Source organism: Phaenicophaeus curvirostris, chromosome 4 (genome assembly GCF_032191515.1).
Source record: "Phaenicophaeus curvirostris isolate KB17595 chromosome 4, BPBGC_Pcur_1.0, whole genome shotgun sequence".
Lineage (NCBI taxonomy): Eukaryota > Metazoa > Chordata > Aves > Cuculiformes > Cuculidae > Phaenicophaeus > Phaenicophaeus curvirostris.
The window spans coordinates 6,615,801-6,633,894 of record NC_091395.1 but is presented as its reverse complement, the minus strand read 5'-3'; the positions used below and the strand labels follow the sequence as shown (position 1 = coordinate 6,633,894).

Sequence of the window (18,094 nt, the reverse complement as noted above, 5' to 3'; positions counted from 1 at the left end):
TTGCCTCTGTGGGATGCTTACTACTGCAGCTGCAGGCTCCCTCCAACATGCTGCAGGCATGAAACCGAAAACTCTGATGTCATGTCTCATAATCCATCAAAAAGTGCCTTGTTTAAAACACAGAGATTGTATGAGATCATTAGAAGTCTTAACTATTCTCTTTTTTTGGCATGCCACCTACTTATCTAGGAGGCGTTGCAAGAGGATATTGTAAAGGTTACGTAAAAATCAAAACAAAGTTTTCAGGTATTCCTCTATCTTTTGTTTTGACAAATTTACATCCTCTGAAAAACATGATGAAGGCATCATTTTCTGCAGGAGAACATCATGTGCAAGCAAGGCTAACGAACAGAACAGGCTGCCCAAGCGTGCTGGGGAGATTTGAGATATAAGAGAGGAAAAATTTTGGTTTATGCTGAGTGCATATGAAAATACCCCCACATATCATCTCTGTGCCCACAGAATGCAAAAGCAGCAGGAGGGAAGGGTTATCTATCACATACCTCATGTCACGGCAGATCTTTTTATCATTAATTGTATTTTACATAAGCATTCCAGAAGAGACAGAAAGACCCTTTTCCAACACATCTCAGTGAAAATCAGAAAGTAAACCAGAGGAAGACATGGAAAAAAAAGCTAGAAAAATGGACTTGATGGAGTTTAAGTGACAAGACGTGGGATTAAAGGGCCTCGAGTTGTGCCAAAGGATGTTTAGATTGGGTATTAGAAGATTTCTTCACTGGAGGAGTGGTGAAGCATTGGAATAAGCTGCCCAGGGAAGCAGTGGAGTCACCATCCCTGGAGGTGTTCAAAAAACACGTAGACGTGGCACTTCAGAACACAGTTTAGTAAGCGTATTTGCGTTGTGTTGATAGTTAGACTGGATGACCTTAGATGTCTTCTCCAACCTTAACGATTCTGTGATTCACCTTACAAATTCAGTCACCTAAATGTTAGGCATCTCATTTTTGCTGTGATTCCTCACCAAAGGAACCGGTGAGGTGCCTCCACTGAGAGCTTCACCCCACTAACCTTAGGCTGGGCTAATCACCCTCCAGACCTGCTTCTTTCATCGTTCTGATTGCTGGGCAGCAAGAATATAAGAGCTAGTCTCATTGAAAGGCACCAGACTGGCTCCTATACTGTTTGTGAGTGCAAATTAAGTGATAGTTGCAGTGAAATGGCAAATAATTTTTAAATAAAGTGAAAACATATATTTTATCTCTCAGCAAGTACTGATTAGCAGTTTCATCCTGTGCCAGGAAAAGGTAGGATAGTTATTTGAAAGAAAATGAGTGTTTATAATGGAAAAAATGCCCCTTACCCCTATAACTGCAGTAAATGCCTATGGTATCAGTTTCCAGATGGACAAGAATTGAAAAAAGGGTTATAATTATGTTCTTTCAATGCAAATAAATGATTTCTTTTTGAATATGCATGTAACATAAAATCACTTTTCTTCCCATTGGTGTAATTAACTTCAATAAAACGTCAAAAGAAAACAACAAGAGCATTAAGGTTTAAAAAACCTCAAGTGCAAAGCATGTAAATAGACAAAAAAAAACCAAAACGCCCCAAACATCTAAGTGTTCTTTTTCATTTGCACCCCTGCAATCATTTGGTTCCCAGCTCTTCTCTCACTAGGAACAGAGTTAACTTGATTTTCAGAAATTTTGAAATTGCAAGGTCCAGAGGACAGGGCCAAATTTTAGGTAGCCCTTATATGGACTTGTGAGCCTTGCTCCAGGCACCCATCCCACAGGATACATTAAGTGGAAATTGAAACTAAATCCAATGCACTTGTTGCTTTGTTCTACGTGGAGCTGCAGAATCTGCAAAGGGCATTTTTGTTCTCTCACATGTACAAACACAGGCTGTTTCCTGCACATACACCTGCACATATACACACTTCTGCAACAACAGTGTGTAAACCAGGAATTCCTAGATTCATTGTTATATTTTCCATTCAAAGAGTAACAGAATAAGTAGGAGTCAGGCACCCTCCTGCTTTGACTGATATTTCCCTTGCCTTTACCTGTGAGGCATTCCTTGCCACGTTTACTGGGCTGTGCTAAAATTCAGCATTCACGACTTTTAGATTAGAACCTTAGTGAGCATCTCCCAACTCTCAGAAAATCAGATTCATTAGGATTCCTACAAGGTTTAGCAACAGGAGCTTAGTTACCTTGTAAAGAGAGAGACCTGCAGCATCCAGGGCATGTTTAGACATCTGAGGGAGGCACATGGCTTTCCCTAAGACAAGGGTACAAGATTTAGGAACAGTAGTAGCAAAAGCCAAAATTATTGAGCCTCTGCTAAAGTGTATTGTGGTTTTCCAAAGAAAGGAAATTTTTTCATGTGTATCCCCTGTACCTTTTTACATCATCTGCAAGCAACTGGAGAAAGGATGAAATAATCACAATCCCATAACAAAGCTAACAGCGAGGCAATTTTACAGCTTGGCTTTAAGCCTCTACTCAGAATCTCTTCCTTCTCTTTTTCAGGCTTCCCGACGAAGATCAGCAACAGAGGGCATGGCCATCCTTTCATCTACTCCCGCTCTGGTTAAGATGTACATCCGAAGTCTTGCAACTCTGCCATCCTTTTCTCCTTCTGGGATAGTTTCTGTTGGAAGATTTACAGTCTAAAAGATACCACGTAAGTCATAGATATAAGAGGGGCTATGGCAGAAAGGAAAAGAAACAGAAGCAGGTTACTGAGTCAGACAGTTTCTCCAAGTCTTGCATACGGTGAGAACAAGAAGCAAAAGTCATGTTCACAGTTAAAGCTAATAAAATTCTGCACGCCTCATGGGAAACACAGAAACACAGGCATAATGTGCAGAATTGCTTCTTGTTTTCATTTCTTTTTTAATACTTTGCTTAATTTTTCAATTGCACACGGATGAAGTGCACATAGATAGTTCCCTCATGGCTGCTACATACATCCCTCTGTTGGACCATAGCCCTATATCCATGTCTGTAGTCTCAGTAACCACCTACAAAGCTGCATCTTCAGGTTGGAAAGCAATGAAAGAGAGTAGATGACTGTCTGGGAGCCTGAGAGCACATTTAATACAGCAAGTCAGCTGCCTCCAAGTATGGCATGTATGACATTTTCCCTGCCATCAGAGTCAAGAAGTCCCTTCCTCTCATTTTGCCTGGGTACCCTGTGTTTTATAAGCAGCTGCATCAGCATTACCAAAGGAGGCAGCAACTTCTCCAGCAAGTAATCCCAGTTCCAAACTGGGCTGTCGTTGAGAAAGAGTCAAACAAAACCAGAAGGTGCCTTGGAAGGGCAAGCATAGGAGAGATGCTGAGAGCAAGTGTGGTTTGCTAACAGTTTTACCTAAAAAAAAATTGTCTGAAAAGCAAAAATTGAGTAGTGTTACTTATATTAGCAATATTTTACTGTAACAGGTTTTACCAGTGCAAGCTTTTCCATCTCTCCTCCAGGTTTTCCACACATAAGGTTGGCATCTAGAGAGTAAAAGTGAGCATTTACATACTGAACAACTACATTATGAGTGTGCACAAAATCTCCTGCATCTTCAGGAAGTTTCCACATATACAGCAAGGCCGAATAAACAGTTAGCTCTACACACCCAAAGACAAATTTCTGCAACCAGCATGCTCAAAGGTCCGTTCTTTACTCTTAGCATTTCTTTTTTCAAAACTTGACAGCATACTACCTCACAGCCTGCAGTGTGCAGACACAAAATTCTGAGGGCAGGTCACTCTTATGCTGATGTTTATCTCTTCCCTGCTACATGTAAGGAGCCTGAGCATCCAAATTTAGATATTCTCCTGTTTGCTCCAACCCATTTTTAGATAAATTCTAATAATGATGCAAAAGTGCCTTTTTTGCATCTTCCTCCTAGGTGTCCACAGCTTTCCATTTTCAAGATAAGGTTAAACAACCCACACTTATATCTTTATGTGGTAAAACAAGCTTCTGTATTTAAGATAAACTTTATAGGACAGGTGGCTTCCTAGAATTGAATATACACAAGAAAACATTTAACTACCCTACATAAACGTCAACAAGGTATGAGAAACGTGCGCCTAATAAAGGAGATAGAGGATCCAATAAAAAGGGGCCCTAAATCAAAGAGCTGGTTCGCAACAGTAAACACTCACATACTGGGCTGAGTGAAATGGGGAGCTTGCCCAGCCTTTGCTCCTTAGCCTTCATTAATTCGCTTGGAGATACGTTTGACCCAGTACCATCATCTTGGGTTCTGTCTGGGACTGCATCCACAAGCCTTGTGTCTATACTGGGGGCTCGGTGTGTTCTTCTACCTTTAACAGCCCTCAAAAAAAAAAAAAAAAAAAAAGAGGGGGGAGAGGGGGGGATAAAACGCAGAGCAAACATTATCTATTGTTAATTACCTGTAAAGTAGGGCTTTTGCCACTTCCCCAGTTTCTAAGAGCTCTGAAGTGAAACCTGAAAGAAGCCACCCATTGTTTTCAATTGTGCAAGAGCCAGAAGCAAATAGGGCTCAAATTGCAGCTCTGAAAGGCAACAGGAAATTGGCAGCCCGGTAATCTGCTCCCAACCATTCAGAGTAACAAAGGCTACATTCCTCCTCAAGTAGTCACCATTAGAAACCCAAGGCTGATCTATTTAGTAAGGCCCACAGAATAAATCTGTGGAAATAAAGGGTTTTAATTAGAAGGCCATAGGATATGGCTCTAGTTTCTAGCCCTGCAAGTAACATGTATTATTTAGGCTCCTACCTAGTTTCCCACATATCCAAATGCTGACACCTGGAGATCAGGATCACTACCATTTCCAAATATTATTTAAAAACAAAACACTCCCCCCCCCAAAAAAACCCAGAAAAATAATAAACGTGGTACTGTTCATCACAGGTGGATCATAGCACACATCACACTCTATCAAGAATATTTTAAATTGGTCCCTATGTTAGGATTATATATTTTTTTCCCCATAAGAGTATTAACATTGTCTCTAAACCATCACATTCAAATACCTGCACGCACACACTATCTGTGGCATTTTACAACATACAACACATAAATATGGCCCAGAAAGTGCTACAGTTTCAGGCACAAAGGGTTGGGTTTTTCCCCCCCATCCATTCATGTCTCTGAACAGAAGAATAACTTAGTGAGTAAAACACTACACTGCCAGTCAAAGACTTCTGGTTGGGCTAGTGCCTCACAGCGTGACTCCACACAGCCCTCCAGCCTCAGTTTTCCCAGCAGCAAAATGGAAATAATTTCCTTGGAGCTGTTTTATCAGGCATAGTTGATTTAAAAGAATTTAAGTCCAAGTGCAAAACGCTCGGAGCTACCTGTTAAGGAGGCATTGCAATTTTTGCCACCTGGACAGATAAAGGTATCCCAAACCCAGTGTGTTAGAGCTGTCAGCAGGAAGAGCAAATCAGATGAACATTTACAGGGGATGTTATCTGCACCTGGCAGCAGTGATGGATGACTCGGAACTACCATAGAAAGTGCTCCTGCTCCAGTACAGGGTAAGAGATGGAAAGGGGCAAACACACACAGGCTCTAAAGCTCAAGATGTGAAAGCCCATAAAAGAAATCTATGGGGTCTAGAGGAAGGCTTCTTGCTCCCAGAGAGACCTTTTGACTATTTAACGCAGCAGAATGGATGCATTTTCCACTACAAGAGTTATTTCCTCACGTACTCTTGCAGATCAGTAAGGACTGCCAAACTTTGCAAAGTTCATACCTCAGTCTGAACTTTGGACCAAAACACAATCGTGAGATCCAGCTATACTGTATTTCCTACCCTGATGAACCAGGCTCATCCTCACAGTGATCCAGAAGAGATACGGAACACACAGTAACATATTAAGTCAGCAACTACCTCAGCAGCAGCACAGATGGCTCACAGTTGCAGCATGTTTAATTCAGAAGAACTTTGCATGTTACATAAAAAAATGAACAAGTGTACAATTTCTCTTTAAAAGGAAAGGGTCAGATAAATGACACTTGATTTTAATAAGAAATAGATGTTGCTGAAACATGGATTTTGAGCAGGGCCAGCTATGAGATCTTGATATTAAAAAGAAGGTACCGTGCAATCTCCCAATATCCAAGTTAGAGAAAAGCCCCAGCACTTTCCCCTTTTTTTCCCAGGCAACTATTTTATTAAATTTCACTTTGAATTGTCCTTTTCATAACATGCACTGATCCAAAAGCATCAAATCAAACAAGTAATGATGATCTGGAGAGGACCTTTACCAGGCCAGCAAACTGCAACATTTCCTCCTGCCAAAAGTGTGGAAGAGGAATCCTCATGGCAACAGGACTGTCAGATTCAGAACCTGAACCATCAGTTGAAGCAAGTGCCAGAAGACAGGCAATTTCATTTAAAATATTCATAAAGCCATTAATCAGTTACATAGTTTCAGTATGTTTAGGGTGTTCTGTCTACTTCTTGCAGTTACCTCGTCATTTAAACTGAGAACACCCTAGCACTTATGAATGTAATATATTCATAAGACCATGCGCTGTATTAACCAACCCAATTATCGAAAACAAAAAAGAAAACAAGGGGAAACCCTACTATGGGTGTTGAGTCTGTTCAGAAAGGCTTGCAGTGGCATTCAGCTCCAGTGCAAGCGCACTGTTGCCTGGCCAACTCAATCACCGGTGTAAATCCATCAACTTCATTCAGAAGAAATACTCTGTGGTATAAAACTAGTCATACTACAGTAGCAGCCCTGCAGGGTCAGGCAAGATGCGAATCCCATTGTGCTCCTCATTGCGTAAACACAATGAGGTTCAGCCCTTTGGGGTAGAGCCTCTGTCAAACATTTGTGCCTTTTGACAGAGTGTTCTGTAGGGTATTTGTGTTCAGATTCGCAGCACTGTACATACCTACAAAGGTTTACAAAACAGGGCATGCTTACAATGCAAGAGAGGCATGGATATTAGGCACACCTTTCTCTAAGGACCAAAACAAATATGTGTTTCTGGTCTTCAAAAAAGAACAATACACAACTATTTCATTTTCAAGCTGAAGACAGCTACTCTTGCAATATGCACAACAATGTAATTCCTGTGGAATTACACCAGTTCTCTTCCTTTTACAACACCGTCACAAGCATAAGTCAGGAATATTGAAAGATCCAGGTGAGTTTCTAGTCCATCGTTGAAGCTAAAATCAAGTTATTTAGTACCACTAGGGTGTCACCCCTATCTACTTGAACCTAAGAAATAAGACAGGAAAACTGTTCTGTATTTGTATTTATGAATGAGGAATTAATTCAGCTCAAGGCACCTTTACCAGGAGAAGTGGGAGTGGCAGCCGCAAGCATTATACTGGGAAAAATAATAGTACTGCATGCCTTTATCAGAAATGTAAACTGAAAAGGAAATATTGCTCCAGGAATAACGCTTCATTCTATCTGAGTTGGCTTCTGCTACGATGGACAGTGTGTCCCTATTCCTATTATAGCCTTTAACAGACACTGAGTTTGGATTTAACACTCCAGCCAAGAAACACAGTACGTAGCAGAATATTATATATATAGACATAGCGAAATATTTCCAAGCAAGTCAAATTGAGAGCAAATCAGCACCTATACATTTCTACATGTGTACATTAAAAAAATAAAAGCTCATTTCAAATCACACACACATATACACAGGTACAGAAAATGCAGCTGAAGAGTTTAATGGTCATCGCAATGCTTGCAGGGATCTGCACCTCCTGCAGATGCTTGGCAAGGGCGTGGGGTTTTGCACTGTAGTTGAGAGCTCTTGTGGTGCACATTCCCATCACCAGCTTGCAGCAAAGTGAGCGTTCAGAGCTCAAGGGGGCACAAAGTGCCTGAATAACCCTGTGCTGGGATTCGTAGATGCTGAGACGGCACCAGAAAGCTGATGGGTGAGCTGTGCTTGCTGCCCAACTCATAATCTATCCTTATGCTCCTCACCCCAGATGGTGGGGCATCAGTCCCACGTACCAGTAGACCCTGCAAGTCCATGCTCTAACGTGGAAGCAGAACGTGCTGAAGAAAACTCTCTGGGTAGCTGAGATAACTAATGCTAAGTGGAGAAGCCATGCCTTGTCTACCCCTTTCAGTGAAAAAACACAGCAAGGAAGTACAAATGATTAAGAGCTGCCCTAAAAGCAACTTGCCCGCTGATGAAGGCTTCAAATAACAAGACCTGTGCAACCCATGCACTGTGTAAGGCTAGTAAATCCAGCTGTATGATAGTAGAATAAAATTTCATTCCGGTTTTTTTTTGAAGCGCCACCATGACAGATGCAAATGCTGCAGCTGGAAGAAAGCCAACAATTAATCAGGATCCCTTAGAATTTGGAGGCAATTTTAGAACAAGAAATACATAAGTATCACTGAGTCCCGAACATTCCTCCAGGACAAAAATCTATTACTTCATACAAGTCCATTACAACATTTCATCCAGCCCTTCTAATCCCTCTTAACAGATTTGCTTTATCACAGATAGAGGAGCTAATCCTCTCCCACCTGCCTTAATGATATGGAACCATAAACAAGAGCAAGTACTTTTCATTTGTTAGCATTATCCTATGCTATCATGATATGATAATGATAATGCTATCATTCACACCTGCCTTCGTGTAATGAAGCCGCCTTTAGAGAAGGACCCCAACTCTCTCAAATTCTCACCCTAGCGATGTATTCCTCCAGCACAGAACGTGGAAGCTTCTTTACCATCTATTTCCAAAACTCATCACTTACTACAAGTTAAAAGACACTAAACAAACCAAGACCTGAATTCCAGCTTGCTGGAGGGACTCCCCTTTTTCCTTCATCCCAGACCTTACGTGACACATTTCAGGACTCTGCTGTATAACCAGATGGCAGGCATGTTCAAATCCATCACCAACCTATACAACTAGGTTAGTAGGTCAACTGAACTTATCGCCTAATTACACAATCATTTTATATGGAGTTCTCTTCAGTTTTCAAAATAAAATCTCAAAAATCTCTGAAAAAGGTTAAGAATTTTTTTAAGTTCTACGCTGTAATGGACTTCTGACAGTTTGGTACTCTACAAACACGTAGAAAGTAACTCAAGTAGCCCACTGACAAATTTTGGGTTGGAGAGCTGAAATCTGCACTTCAGTCTCCAAGTTGCCAGAAATCTCATTAGCATTTAGCAAACCCCCTTTCAACAAAATACAGTATCTCTAGATGGTCATTCCAGTTGCTGTACTGTAGAAAGTAGCACAGATTTATTATGACTGACCACTTAGGGCACATTTAACGTAACTTTCGTCTCTTCAGGCTGTGAAGGCTTACTTCTTACATCTATCAGCTCGCTCAATTATTTTCCATTAGAAAGACATTTGTTTTCTCTCACACAATCCTGCGTTGTTCTACACCACAAAATCTGTCTGCGTCAAAGAAGTCACAATAATTTCCATAAGGTAAGGCAATCACTCTACAACCCAGAGGGCCTGGAGGTGAACTCAAAATACGCAGATGTATATCAAGTATAAACGATACAGAATCCAACTCAAGAAAAAAATATCATTCTCATTGCTTTAGCACTGCCTTTGCTAGGTAACACCTGGCAATTCAAACACCGCTTGAGACATACTGTATGTCAAGGAATCTTCTCATTGCTGTGTGGGTCAAAGTCAAATTTTCCTCCTAAGAAGCTGCAACCAGAAGCTATTCCCAAAGTTTAGCTAGTAAAGAGCATTAATTACCATGACTAACTAGAGTATGGGGTTTGTTGACTTTTTGAAAAAGAAATCCAAAACAGTGGAACATAATCATTAAAAGACAGAATAAGTGTGAGTCCTTCAGGCTTTCTTCCCTTCTGCTAGAAGCCAAGCCAAACCCCCACACAAGCCACCCAGCTGAGACAGAGGTAAGCAATATATTAAGTTTTTCTTGAAGAGGAATAACTAACACCCTTTGAGCAAACTTACTCCACACAGATCTGGATTGTATCCAGTTATGAAAAGGCAGTTGGCTCAGTATCTTTGAGTGCCAATACAGAGTCTTAAAAATGGTCCTATCTGACCACCGGTGACTGACAAGGATTCCATTGTCTCCTAAGGGCTGTTTGCAGCTGTTACCATTGGAGAAGTATCAGTGATAGGAACAGAGCGCAAAGCAAGTCGCCTACTCCTCAGAAACATTCTTTGCTTGGCTTTGCTTCACCTCATGAAGAACAAATCTCAGAAAGCTGACTTTTTTTATATATACGCTGCCACCCCACAAACCTCTCTACCTTTACATTTTGCCACACTGACACTGAGAGAACAGTAGCACCAAACACGTGCTGCAAGGCAAGTGGTTTCCTAGATGCAGTCAGATGACAATTTCACTTTATACCTTACAGAAGCCATCCGTGCCATTTAATAAAGAATACAACTTTTCAGTCAGCGCATTATATGACATTGTATTAGCTTTGACCGAGTTAACTACAAAAGCTGAGCTTATTCAAATAGTCAACATGCTAGGAGTCAGAACAGCTTGAATATGGCAATTCAAAGCAGCAGGACTTCAAAATGCAACATTTGACACATTTGTCAAGTTATTACTGTGTTCTTAAAGTGGAGGATCTCCAGAACCACTTACTCTGAATACCACGTGAAATTACATCCATTTAATAAACTCATACTTTCAAGAATTGTGATGTTAGCCTTGACCCACATGAACAGAGGAATGAAGCTTCCCCATTCTCTCTTGGTGAAAAGCCTTATGTGCTAAATGGCCACAAGTAGCTGTGACACTTAGGTCACCCTTAAGAGCCTTTCATTTAAAAACAGAAGATGGATTCAGCTGACATTGGGAAAGTGTATGGGAAAGGAACCAAACAAGCCATAGACATAGCCACAAGCGCGCTTGCACACAAACACACACACACACATAAAAATTTCAAGGCTGCCAAACTACAGCAACACAATCATCATTTTTTTATCCTGCCTCTTGCTTTTTATTTGGATTTGAGCTTGGAAGGTTCAGTACTTCAGTTGACATACAACTTAACCAGCCAGAAAGTTGTATATAGGGAAATTTAGAATAGGTTTATCCGTCAATTTAGTGTTCTTTAGGAAAGAAAAACCCTTGAAGTTAGTTTCCTCCTCCACAAACTTCTTTCTTTGATAATTAAACAGAGCCTGCGCTTTTTGACACCCTTAAGCACAACATATACATTCAATTGCATTAAATATCCCACAGCTTACTTGATATATAGTTGGCAAACTTAAAATTAGGTAAACTAAACGAGAGCACAGACTAGTGGTTTTGAAGCATCAATAGGAAGTTATTTGCTACCTGACAGATCGTAAGGAAGAGAAATCCTAACAACTCAGCAGTATGCATGCGTAGCTCACAACCTGTCATTGTAACAAAAGAAGTCAAGAGCCATTTTCATTAATTAATATATTTTCTGCATTATAGTTAACATATGCACTTTCTTCGTGTCACCCTTATTTCGTTAAGTATTGATATTTTGTTATATTCAGACATGAGTACATTTTCAGTTTTTTGCAATAAATATCATAAAATAATAGAGATTCACATAATAAATATTCTTTACAATAAAAAAAGTTTTAACAGACTTTTGTCTTAAAAATAGTTGGGATTCAACTTTGTGTTTTATACATAAAATATACAAAAAAGGACCACAATTTGTGGCTAAGGCAATAAAACAGGGACAGAATAAAATTATAAAGTACAGAGCAGAGCTAAATTCACTAGACCAAAGGATTGCAAGAAACTTTTAAGGATTCAAGAGCATTTAGGTGACTCAATGACACCTGAAGGCTGTTTGGATATATGAACACCACCAACTTTAACATCAACTGATACTACCGATAGACTACAAAAACAGGAGCAGGAGGGTGGAGTGAGCGATATCCTTCAAAGACTGGACAGCAAAAGAAATGAGTATGTTGCAGCCATAATGTCTCCAATGTGAAGATCTAGACAGTGTAGCAAAAACTGAAGTTACATTGAAAATGTAAAAAAAGGAAGCAGGGTAACTCTCAGAACTGAGAATGTTCCAGAAGATTAAAAAAAAAAAAAAGTGGGGAAGAAAAAAAAAAAAAAGGAAAAAAAAAGCAGGCTGCTTATAGAAGAGTCAGGCCTTTCATTTGGTAAAGCCTTTATTTTACATTCCTCTCCAAAAAGAGCGCACACAAGTCATTTCACAATCCAGCTCACTCATGGAAGTTATTCTTCCTTGGTACTCGAGGGATTAAGGAAAAGAAAATTGCTGAGAACAGAAAACATCTTTGGGAAGATATGCACAGAGCCAGAAGCTTCAAGAGCCCAGTGAGCCCTCACCATCTTCTTCCAGGAGTGGTTCAGTTACAAACTCAAAAGACCCTGCCAAAAATGAGCGGCAGATGCAAAGATCAGGTCCACACTTACCAGAAAGCAGCGACAACTACATAAAACGCTCCACAATCAACTGAGTCAAAAGGAAGAAGAGAGCAATGATGCAAAGGGAAGAATTTGTGTATTTGAAGTTGGGGAGACAGAAAGAAAAGCAAAAGAACAGCATACCCCCCCGCCCAAAGGGGGGATGGAGGAGAAAGAAAAAAACATCAGCTATAACCTGAAAAACTGTAGTCGGAGGAAGTAAACCTCCCTCCAAAAATCATGAGGGCTTGCCCTGACCCCGGGAGGGGCAGCTCTCCAGTTTACAATAGACCGTGTTGGAGTTCTTACATCGGCAACCTGGACGATTGACGCGGTCGTAACACCCTCGACAGAGTTTTAGGCATCCTTTCGCAGGAGGGTAGCAGAGCAAGCAAGGCAGCAACAAGGACATTGCTCCCATGCACAGGTACCTAGAACAGCAGTGTGACTGGGAACAGGAGCAGGGATTATCCGCATAAGAGTCCCCTTCATCGTCGTTGGAGCAGTGGTAGAAGATCCCTTTGACCAAACACATGCAGGTGCTGTACTCCACCATGCTCTCAGCAGAGCACAGGCACTGCCGGTTGCAGGCCAAGCACGACGGGAGAGCCCTGGGGGCCGTGCACTCGCCGCACTTGCACTTCCCACACTGTTCGCAGATAAACTTGTGCTGCGCCAAGTCCTCTTTCAAAGGACCCTTCAGATCATCTACAATCAGAGACGACTGCTTGGGCTGCGTCCGGATTGTCCGATCGGATCTGTGGCCTGAGCCCAGCCGGGATGGAGGGGATCGTCCCAGCAGTCCTTGCTCCGAGGAAGCGCTGCTGTTGCTCCCAGAGCTAGCGGCGCTCCCCGTGCTGGTCGATCTGCTCAGGACAGGAGCTCTGGTGTGATGCTGATGTGCCCCATGCCCCATGTGGCTGGGTCTGTGTTCGTAATTATTATTCACATTAATTGGTATGATTTCGTGAGTCCTTTCATGCTTCTCCTGCCTCGGTGCTGTCCGCGGCCCAGACTTTTTCACTACAGACGGACCTTCGGTGTATTCGTTGCTGCCCCTGATCGCCTTGATCTGGTCCAGTGACAAGATAGTTGTGGGCTGGCTCTCTCGGTCATGGTCCAACCGCTGCCGGCTGTCCAAGGAAGGCTGCTGAATCACCACCAGCGAACCACCACTGCCGTGTTGACTCTGGGGCTCCATCTGTAGTGATCTCTGCTTCTGGCATTCAGTGGGAACCTGGCATGCATCTGAAATCCTAAAACAATAATAAGAAGACAAGAAGGTATAAATAAACATCGTGTGTGTACATATATACACGCGTACACAAGATCAAGGGCAAGAGAGGAATAAAGAACAGGATGCTTTTTGCAAACAGAAATGATATGGCAAACCACAAATTGCCCTAGCCACCTGGTACTGATCTCTTTCAGCAGGGGATTACAACAACGCTGAGGATCTGGCCAAAGTCCAGTAATGGGGAAAGTCTGGCTATGGCATCATAGGTGAGGAATGCAGAGGAGACCCCATGCCATTTAAAAAAAACCTAAGAAAAAAAAAAAAAAACACAACACAAAAATCCAGTATTAACCTGTACGCAAGCCCCAGAAAGTGCTTCTCACTTGCTACTGAACTCAACGTGCACCTAACTAGCAATGGCAATTCTGAATGCTCTGCAAACTAAGCTGGAAATAGGCAGGAACACCACCAGGTTCCCGTTCTGTAAGATAGAATAAAGAATATGCACAATTCTCACTCCTCTGTCTGAATCTCCAGCATCAGAAAGCTCAATAGGTTTGCTTGCTAGTACATTTGGAGAGTCTTTGTTTCAAAGTGATATATGTGCACGGCAGAGTCCTGAACGAAGCACTGTCAAGTAGCCAAGACATTTTCTGTAAGAAAATAACATGGCATGAAAATCTAATATGGTCCTTATAAAACTAAAGCAAGGGTGCAAACAGCCTGCTTTCAAGTATTTTTTCACTGCAGGCCAGGGTTTGAAAGAAAAAGGGGTACAAAAGGCTAGGATGAACGAAGCATCAGATAAAAAGTACCCAAGGCTTCGTAAGAAAGTTAACAACAGATAAAAAAACCCCACCACCTCAAAACACAAAGAACAAATCCCTTTTCACAAGACTGACAAATTAAAAGCTTCTCAAATAGATACACTTTCTAGTCGATCTTTTAAATAAACACCACGCATTTTCATTGCTTTTCATTCTGCCCAGCTATCAACGCGAAGATCGCAACGCCGACTGAGAAAACCACAGTGACAGCTCTGTACCCACACGAAAACGCAGACGAGTATCTAAATGCAACATTTATACAGAGAACGAAGAAAATAAACTGCTTTCCTCTACTGACAGCTGAGGGAAAAGTCATCTCTTACTCCCCCCAAGATGCCATATGTGGTTACCAGGAAAAGAAGAAAGGTGAGAGCCACCAAGCATTTCCAAACCTTATCCAATAATCATAGAATCACAGAATAACCAGGTTGGAAGAGACCCACCGGATCATTGAGTCCAACCATTCCATCGAGTCCATTTAGTGACACTAACCCATGCCCCTCAGCACCTCGTCCACCCGTGCCTTAAACACCTCCAGGGAAGGGGACTCAACCACCTCCCTGGACAGCCTGTTCCAGTGCCCAATGACCCTTTCCTTGATAATAACGGGAAAGGGTCTGTCTTGCCTACCCAGCTGGAACAGAGCTGCTCCCCACTCAAGAGAGAGAAAGGGTAGAGCAGCATGGAAGCACAGGGATGGATGGGAGCAGGAAAGGTTTCTTCTAACAGGTAGTGACCATATTTATCCCTCTGACCGCTAATAAACGGTGCCGGGACACCAAGAATTTGTGCTGAGCCAGTAGTCCAAGATTTCCTTTTAGGTTTAGCATCACCTGCGTGGGCTTCAGGGTCGCAGATTAAGAGGAATAAAGCAAAATGAGAGAGGGAAAAAAAAAGAAAAAAAAATAAAGCGAAAAAAGCCAACTCGTTCACTTCTAATTCACCCCAGATAACAAGCACTGAATACAAATCCGCAACAGAGAAGAGGGTGAATGGATGTGAAAAGATTTACAGCTGTACTAGCCGGGAGCGGGGCTCCCCGGGGGATGGAAAATAATATCCCAAGGAAAGGCGAAAGCCATCCAGTGCCATCTCTGGGGGGAACGCGCAACACCACCGCCTCTCGCCGACTGACAAGCCCAGCTGCAGGGGGAGGCGTTCAGCCGGTGGCTGCCTCCCCCTCGCCGACGCGGGGATGCGGTCCCAGGCGGCGGGGGAGCCCCAATTCCCGCATCCCGGGGCGCCTCGGCAGCCCCAGCGCCTCCCCCGCCGCTTCTTTCCCCCTTCGGAAGCATCGCTCCCCCCGGGCAGCGCCGCCGACGGGGAGGAAGGAAGAGGAGGGGAAAAGAAGGGAGGCGAAAAAAAAAAAAAAAAAAAGTTATGAATGAAAACAAGGGCTTTTTTTTTTTTTTTTTTTCCTCCCCCCCTCCGTGTTCTGCAGGGGGAGGGCAGAGCCCGAGGTCGGCGCTGCCTCGGGAGGGCGGACTTCCCAACATTTAAAGCGGCAGAGCCCGAGCTGCGCTGGGATTCCCCCAGCCCCTCCACCTGCAGCCACCAACTGAGGGGTTTCTTTTTAACGTTATGCTCATTTTTAGCCCTCACCAAGAGCTTTCCCCCCCGCTCCGGACGCCCCGTCCCTCCCCGCATCCGCAGGTGCCCGATCCCAGCGCGATTCTCCCCTCCGCACCTGCTCGGGGTCAAAGCGCGACGCGTCCCCAACTTAGCGACATCCAAGGGAGTCCCTAGGAAGGGCAATTCCCCCCCAGACCTCGGGATCGGGGCTGGCGGGACAAGGCAGCGCCGGCTCCTCGCCCTCCCGGCTCCCCGTCCCGGTAAAATCCCTCCTGCAGCTCCACGTCCTGGGGGTAAAAATCCAGCTCCGCGGCTCCTCTCTTGGGAGCGCAGCCCTCCCGCAGCTCCAGACCCGTCCTGAGGCGCTCTCCTTCGGGCTGGAAGGCGACGGGAAGCAAGTCGAGCCCCGTTTCTAAGGGGGGTTTATCCCGACGGAGGGTTCGCGGGGCAGCGGGATGAGGCGGCGCCGGGGAATCGCACCCGGGGTCTCTCCGAAGAGGCGGCGGGGAGCACCCCCCACCCCCTTTCCCGATGGAGCGATTCCTCCAGGGCTGAGCCGTTCCAATCCCCGCTGGAGAAGCGCAGCCACGGCCCCCCCCGGCGCAAGAAATAAAAGGAGAGAGGGAGAGAGCTCGGTCGTGGCCGTCGCGGTCCGCAATGACGGCGAGGCAGGAGCTCGGCGGGGCTGCGGACGGAGCCGCCCGCCCAGGGCCATGTGCTCGCTCGCTGCCGTCGGGAGGCGGCTTGACAGGCGGGGGGAACGTCGGAGCGGAGCAGGAGGGGAGCGGGGGGCAGCCCCGGGCGAGCGAGCCTCGCAGGGGAAGCCTCCTCGGCGCTGCGGGAGGATCGAACGCGGCTCCGAGAGGCTCAAACGCGGCTCCCAGAGGCTCGAACCCACCCCGGGGCACCTGATGCAGCAGCTGGAGAAGGAAAAGCGAGAGAGGGGCCGGGGGGTGGGGAGCGAGCGGCGCTCGGTCTCACCTAAAGCCGAGGTGAACGCCCGGTGCTCCCCGCGGCACATTGGCGGCCCCGGCGCGGATCCAGCCCGGGCAGTGTCGGCAGCCGCCCGCTCCGGAGTGAGCCCGGCCGCGCGCCGCCGCCTTTCAGCGCGCAGCCCCCGCCCGCCGGCCCGGCCGCGCCCCCCCCGCCCCGTGATGTCAATGTGTCACCGGCGCGGCCGCACGCAAATCCCGGCCTGGATCGCGGACGGGAGCCGCGCCGCGTCGAAGCGGGAGACGGAGCGGCGGCTCCGGTTCCTAAGGCGCGTTTCGGAGGCTGAGGAAGGGAACCTCCTGCCTCGGGCCCGGGCCACGCGGTGCCCCCGGGGCCTGTGCGGCGGGACCACAGCCGGGACAGAGGGACAGGATGGATTTCCCGCTTACGTGCGCTTATATAAACTTTCCCAGACATCTTATGCAGAGTCTTTTATTTCCCAAGGACTCATTTTGATGTTATTATGACCTTTATAGAATCACGTTCCTTGGGCCCCACAGACCCCTGGAGAACCCAACAAGCTGTCTTCTGTGGGCAACAAGAGAAGGTGCAGCTTCAACCTTTGCTCCATCTATCCCGGTCCTTGCTGTACTCTTAATTTTCGCCGTGTCCAGCCCTGGACGGTTGAACTCGAGAACCGCAGATGCTGCTGAGGCCGTGCCCAGCCCGAACCCCGCAGGGGGACACTCGCATCAACCCAGAGGGGAACAACTGAGTGGGAGTCGCTTGCGTTAAGTGACGCAGGAGCCGTTTGGAGCTGCCTGGTGGGCTCAAGAGTCGGCACAGCCACCTCAGCCCAAGAGAGAAAGGCCACAGCGCCCTGAAGAGCGAGGCTGGGGCGCTGGGGACACGGGACGGGGCTCCACTGGTGGATCCACCCCAAAAAGAGGGAGCAGCACTGACTGCGGGCCCTCGCTGTTGTCGGAAAGCAGTTCTGTTGAGTGTATTTTGGGTATTTTACTGTTACAAGTTCTTAACTTGCTAAACTACTGAATTCTTTTTTTAAGCTGTATAAAAATGGGTCTCTTAATTCTGTCCCCGGTGAGCCACGTGTGTCTCGCGTAGGAAACCCAAGAGGGGTCACTGCTA

The 18,094-nt window shown here is 45.1% G+C and overlaps 2 protein-coding genes across 2 annotated transcripts in view; both read right to left on the bottom strand.

Moving 5' to 3' along the window:
• Nucleotides 1-11,377: 11,377 nt before the first annotated feature.
• SPRY1 (sprouty RTK signaling antagonist 1) lies at nt 11,378-13,577 on the bottom strand. The gene has a single exon (XM_069855203.1). The coding sequence runs from the start codon at nt 13,575-13,577 to the stop codon at nt 12,615-12,617; it is 963 nt and encodes a 320-aa protein (XP_069711304.1). The 3' UTR covers nt 11,378-12,614.
• The window catches only part of AFG2A (AFG2 AAA ATPase homolog A), a 225,466-nt gene continuing 220,737 nt past the window's right edge, over nt 13,366-18,094 (bottom strand). Inside the window, exon 16 of the mRNA XM_069855181.1 lies at nt 13,366-13,632. Within this exon, the coding sequence (XP_069711282.1) occupies nt 13,603-13,632 (30 nt within the window). The 3' untranslated portion in view covers nt 13,366-13,602. The remainder of the gene's footprint in view (nt 13,633-18,094) is intronic.

Coding starts and splice junctions, on each gene's coding strand:
- SPRY1 (XM_069855203.1), bottom strand. CDS start 13,577: ATGGAGCCCCAGAGTCAACACGGCAGTGGTGGTTCGCTGGTGGTGATT.